Source organism: Priapulus caudatus, unplaced genomic scaffold (genome assembly GCF_000485595.1).
Source record: "Priapulus caudatus unplaced genomic scaffold, Priapulus_caudatus-5.0.1 Scaffold476, whole genome shotgun sequence".
NCBI classification, from domain to species: Eukaryota; Metazoa; Priapulida; class Priapulimorpha; order Priapulimorphida; family Priapulidae; genus Priapulus; species Priapulus caudatus.
The window spans coordinates 151,105-156,857 of record NW_014577537.1 but is presented as its reverse complement, the minus strand read 5'-3'; the positions used below and the strand labels follow the sequence as shown (position 1 = coordinate 156,857).

The 5,753-nt window shown below is 49.9% G+C and overlaps 1 protein-coding gene across 1 annotated transcript; it reads left to right on the top strand.

The window, feature by feature from the left end:
• The first annotated feature begins 1,094 nt into the window (after positions 1–1,094).
• Positions 1,095–3,472, top strand: LOC106810822 (transcription factor Sp5-like). Its single transcript, XM_014814276.1, has 2 exons — positions 1,095–1,321; positions 1,745–3,472. Exons 1-2 carry the CDS (start codon positions 1,265–1,267, stop codon positions 2,966–2,968), a joined length of 1,281 nt encoding a protein of 426 aa, XP_014669762.1. The 5' UTR covers positions 1,095–1,264; the 3' UTR covers positions 2,969–3,472.
• Positions 3,473–5,753: the final 2,281 nt, after the last annotated feature.

The window sequence follows — 5,753 nt, the reverse complement described above, 5'->3', positions numbered from 1 at the left end:
CCTGCCTGCATCAGCAGCCATCGCCGACTCGCTGCAGCGCGCGCGCCTCTAGAGACTCCCCGACTCACCAGGAACGTGTTTTTCGCGCCGATATGACGAGCGGTGAGAACGCCGCCTCCATCTCGCAGCCACACCCAGAGGTGGCGCGGTCCAGCCCCTCCTCGCACTCCGACTGCTTGTGTTCTCACCGCTGCGACGCTGCTGCTGCCGCTGCTGCTGCTGCTGTTGCTGCTGCTGCTGCATCCAGCGATCTGCATGCGCTGTGTTCTCAGTGATATGTCCGCGCGCGCACGCGGGCAGCAGCAGCAGCAGCAGCAGCCTCGCGGCCATTGTCCGGTCAGTCAGCGGGGTGCTTCGCGCCTCTCGCCGGGCGTGCAGGGCGCGGGCGTGTTTACGGTGCTAACCCCTTCCATTATTTTCCACGCCTCTATTGTCGCAGGAATTCCTTTAAACTTAGCGCCGGTGACGGCGAGCTGCTGCCCGCGCCGCCTCACCGCTGCGCTTGTGCGGCGGCCATATAAATTCCATGCGAAGAGAACACCGCGCCCGAGCCGTCGTGGCGGCGCGGAGAACGTTTCGCTGCGTGCCCCAGGGCAAGCAACGGGCCCGAAAAACCCGGATCAAATTGAGCAATTTGGTGTTGATACCCTGCCGAGGCGGTCCGTGTGATCCCCGTTTCAAAGAACGCATCCAAGTACTAAATTAGATGCAGCGACAAAGGGGGTCCGGCTACAAAAGAACGGGTTTATCGAATCGCGCACCCGCGTGACTCAGCCGTCCAATCAGGACCCATCCGTCTGGCGGAAGGTCTTTGATGTTGAATCCAATTATAGCGTGGCATAAAAGAGCCGCTAGGGGACAGGATTCCCGCCCCATGCCTGCCCCCCTAATAATGGCGCATAATCAACGCTATTATGATTGTCAACAAACACTCGCCAGCGAGCATATGGACATAAAAGATTGAATTTCCTTTTAAATAACCCGCCAGCCCACTCTCATTGGTCTGCGGCACTATCAAACAGGCATCTCTCGTTCGATATTGGCTGGCGGCACGTCAAAGAGAGCGAAGCGCCGCATATTTATGTATGAAGTGTGCACCGCCTATTGACATGCCCGGGTAGAAAAAGCAGATAGCGAGGAGGCAACGTCAGTAAAGTCGCAGCGCTTGTGTCGAACGCATCGGTGCAGGAGCATACCCATACAGACAATCGTGAATTTGAATATCTTCGTTGAATATATCGTATACTGAACGTGCATTGGAATAATGGCTACAGCTCTCTTCACGAGATCAACAACGCACCATGGCTTACATATGCTGCCGGTATGTATCTTATCGTATTTATATATTATATGCATGTATATATATATATATATGTATGTGTATGTATATTATTGGAACGTGTTAATTATTATAGCGTATAATTGCAAAATTAATTTAGTAAGTTAAGTTGTAACCTCTACGTCGAATAATAAATTCAGCGCTTGTGATTCAGAATTACGGGCAGTCATAACTTGACAGGTTGTAAAATAGCTCGTCGTAAACCGTAAAAATTCGCAATCGATGAGCACCGATTATCGTGTGTGAGGTTTCTCGCTAGACACGCGATCTGTGAGCTGCACGCGAGTGCGCCTGTATGCATGTAAATGAATGAATCATAGACAGAAGTGTGCAGCTGCTGCTGCTACCGCGTTATACGTCCCCACGTTGCCAACAAGCGCTCATGTTCCCCATCATTTATTGCAGGAGTGCTTCATGCAGGGCAGCGTGCCTCCGTCGCAACCAGAAATGAAGCCGCACAGCCCGCTCGCGATGCTGGCGGCACAGTGTAACCGTGTCGGACACCCGCCGCAGCTCCCGCCGCCGCCGCCGCCGCCCGGCCCCGCCGGCATGTCGATGAGCCTCTCGCACGGACACATCGCTGCGTCGTCGTCGGTAGCGGGAGCGACGATGATCGCGCACAACTACCACCAGTCGAACGCGTCGGTGCTGCATGCCGCTGCCGCCGCGCATCACCACCACCATCACCACCATCACCCGCACCACCCGTGGCAGCAGCCGGCCGAGCTGACGATCAACACGAACGTCGTCACGCACGTGCAGCCGACGTACCGCAACCACGAGCTGCCGATGACGCCTCCCGCCGAGCCGCTCGGCTTCGGCCATCACGCGCCGACCATGGGTCACTCGATGTCCATGCCACCACCGGGGGTCGGCGGTGGCGGCATGCAGCAGCATAGCATCGCGACGCATCATTCAGCGTTCGTGTCGACGCCGATGGCGGCGATGCAGCACGGAGCCGCACAGATGCAGCTCCTGTCGGCGCAGAAGCAGCTCAGCCAGCAGATGTCGCCGAAGAACAGCAACATGGACGCCGATGTGCCCTGGTGGAGTCTGCAGACGCCGCAGAAGCCGGTGACGCCGCCCGCCTACGCCTACCCGCTGTCGCCCGCCCATCAAATGATGCTGAGCACGTCGACCGAGTATCAGAACCAGATCGCCAGCATCCTGTCGCAGAAGCCGCTCGCGACGGCGAGAAGGTGCCGCCGCTGCCGCTGCCCGAACTGTCAGGACTCGAGCAACTCCGGCAATCCGACGAAGCGCAAACAGCACATCTGCCACATGCCTGGCTGTGGCAAAATCTACGGCAAGACGTCGCACCTGAAGGCGCACCTGCGCTGGCACACGGGCGAGCGGCCGTTCGTCTGCAACTGGCTCTTTTGCGGCAAGTCGTTCACGCGCTCCGACGAGCTGCAGCGGCACCTGCGCACGCACACGGGCGAGAAGCGCTTCGCCTGCCAGGAGTGCGGCAAACGCTTCATGCGCTCCGACCATCTCAGCAAGCACATCAAGACGCACGAGAACAAGCGCAGTAAACTGCGGCAGATGGACGACGACGCCTGCGACACGGAGGAGGACATCGACGTCGAAAACGACATCATCGACGACGACGTCGATGAAGAGATTTAGAGCGGACGTCGTCGCCGTCGCTCTGGCAATTTTCGCCCTCTCTCTAACCGTTGTTGTGATCCGTGTGAGTGTAGTCCAGATAAATGCAGTTTGCAAATATTTCGTGTGCAATATTAATTCCAGTATTTGAAGTGTGAGACGACGTACGGACGGAATGCGCGCCAGTTTCAGTTGTATTCGGGTTTCGCGTTGAATGTGTTTGTCGCGTGTTTGAGGTGCAGTAATAATTATTTGAGTGAGATAAATGCAATCGGGATTGAGACAATGGTATACTATTTATGAGCTGCTAAATCAAACCGGCGTGTCGTTTCGATTTGGTCCAATAGCAAATGATGTTGTGCATCGGCATACGGTTATAGTTAACGTTTAACATTAAAATTATATTATTGCAGCTGTAAATAAGCGCCTAAAATATTGTAAAGTATATAAGAATTGTATGATACCCAATGTAAATATTGTCGTTATTTTCTTACGGAAAATATACAATCGTGCTATGAAAACATACATTTTGCTTTCACTCGCTAAATTTTCCTTCTGTTGTGTTCGTATACTCTTCCGATATTTAAACGCAAAAACAGACGCATTTTCCGTATAACGCTTCGAAATTATAATAAGTCCTTCTGGCTGTCACACCGCACAAAAATTTTAAATTGCATCCTAAGACATAAATTTACCATGTACATGAAAGTAAAATACGAAACGACGCACCTTAATAAAAGCACGTCACTTTAATTGATCTTAGAAAAATATTTACGCGTATATGTATGCACGTGGTGAAAACGTAGAGAAATCCAGCGACAGCAGTACCGCTGCGAAATACCAATCATGACACAGGAAGACGCTGAGATAGGCTTGGGGCTTAACTTTTGTATGAAAGAAAACCGCGGCGCGTAACAGATACTACAACCCATAACGTACACCATCTAATACTCATACACACGAATGTATAATTTATATATACACACGCGCACACATAAATAAATAAAATAATATATATATATATATATATATATATATATATATATTGATGCACGTGTATTCAAAACTGCTATTGCAAACATATATGCTTCTCTTCAATATTATTATATTTATATATAAACCATTATATATATATATATATATATATTATTTATTTATTTATTTATTTATTTATATCGTCACCTCTGTGAGAACTGGTGGTTGACTTTTATTTTGTGGTCCGATTTGTTGGGGTTAATTAATAAATATAACAAAAAATTAGAGCGTATATGAGTGACATCGTGCTGATATTAAGAGAACACGTAGCACATTTATCTAACAAGGATCACATATTTATCCTAAATTATAAAAAATAAAATAATAAAATAGCCTAAAACAATGAAGGAATACCCATATCTATCATTCACATCCGGTTTTTCACGTCAACCTAAAAATTCGTGTATGACCCTCATCTTATACCAAACCACTTTTACAGCGCGGCTGCATATATTAATTACCTCACACATACTGTGACGTCATACGCACCATTCGTTTTTGAGAGAGTTTTCCTACGTATAGACCGCAGCTACATAACACAGGTTCCCTTTTCTCTGATTCCTATCCATGAATCTACCCGCCACCACACATCACAGACACATATGCCACCATCCGCCACGTGTATTCATCGCACACACGCACACACACACACACACGCGCGCGCGCGCGCACATGCACACGCACACGCACACATACACACACACACACACACACACACCGCGCGGTGTCCGACGAGCGCATGGGGTTACGAATCGAAGCTACTGCGCACCGCCCGGACCCCGCATTTATTGGAAGCATTTCGGACAGCGAGTTTTTTTTTCACAGACCGCATATCCCGAGGCGGCGTAACCGCGCGGCTACCAGCGGCCGTAAAGCGGGCGTTGCCTGTCCCACCGTAGCCGCGGCGGTGGTGGCGGCGGCGGTGCCTGCCTCTCCCGCTCCCGCTCTGCACAGCTCGCGCCCGACAACGCACAGCTGACACCGCCGCCGCCGCCGCCGCCGCCGCCGCCTCGGTGCGCTGTGTGTGTGAACCTACGCCGACACACATGCACCGCCGTTTGTTACGCCGCCGCATGTTTAGCTTCTGGGTACCGTGTAATAACAGGCGGGCGGGATATGAATACGCCATCAAAGAAGCGAGTAGACTGGCCCCCCAGCCGCTGATGCACCGCCACCGATATCTGCTGCGGCGGAGGAGCGAACTATTAATTTAGCATTATAATGCGAGCTGCTTGGGTGGCTAGCGAGAAAGAGAGAGAGAGGGGAGGGGAAGGATCAAGGGAGGGAGGGAGAGATGACTAAAGGACATAGGACGTGATTATATGAATTATACTCTAGTGCAGTGCTTCGGTCTCCTGTTGAGACGAGTGATCTATTTTCGGCCGCCTCCTGCAGAGAGTGACGAGTATATATTTATAAATCTCGCTCATTTATATATGTGCGTGAATGTAAACTCACACGCTTGCAACATGTTAGATTTTATCACACATTTAGAAGACAAATTGTACAACGGATTAATTATCATAACCATCAATGAAAAATAAATATTTATTTAGATATGTTCTGTCGCGGTTGATGTGGGTATGTTGCATCTGTCTTTGTATAAAATGCAACGTAATGCACAGTGAACAGTCGCCATTTATTTAAGACAATCGCACCAGTCAGGTTGCCTAGTGGTAAAATATTCATGGGAAAGGCAAATCACACATATTATTACTTAATCTACTCGTCATAATTTCAAAATATTTAAATTAATTATTCTATTTTTGTG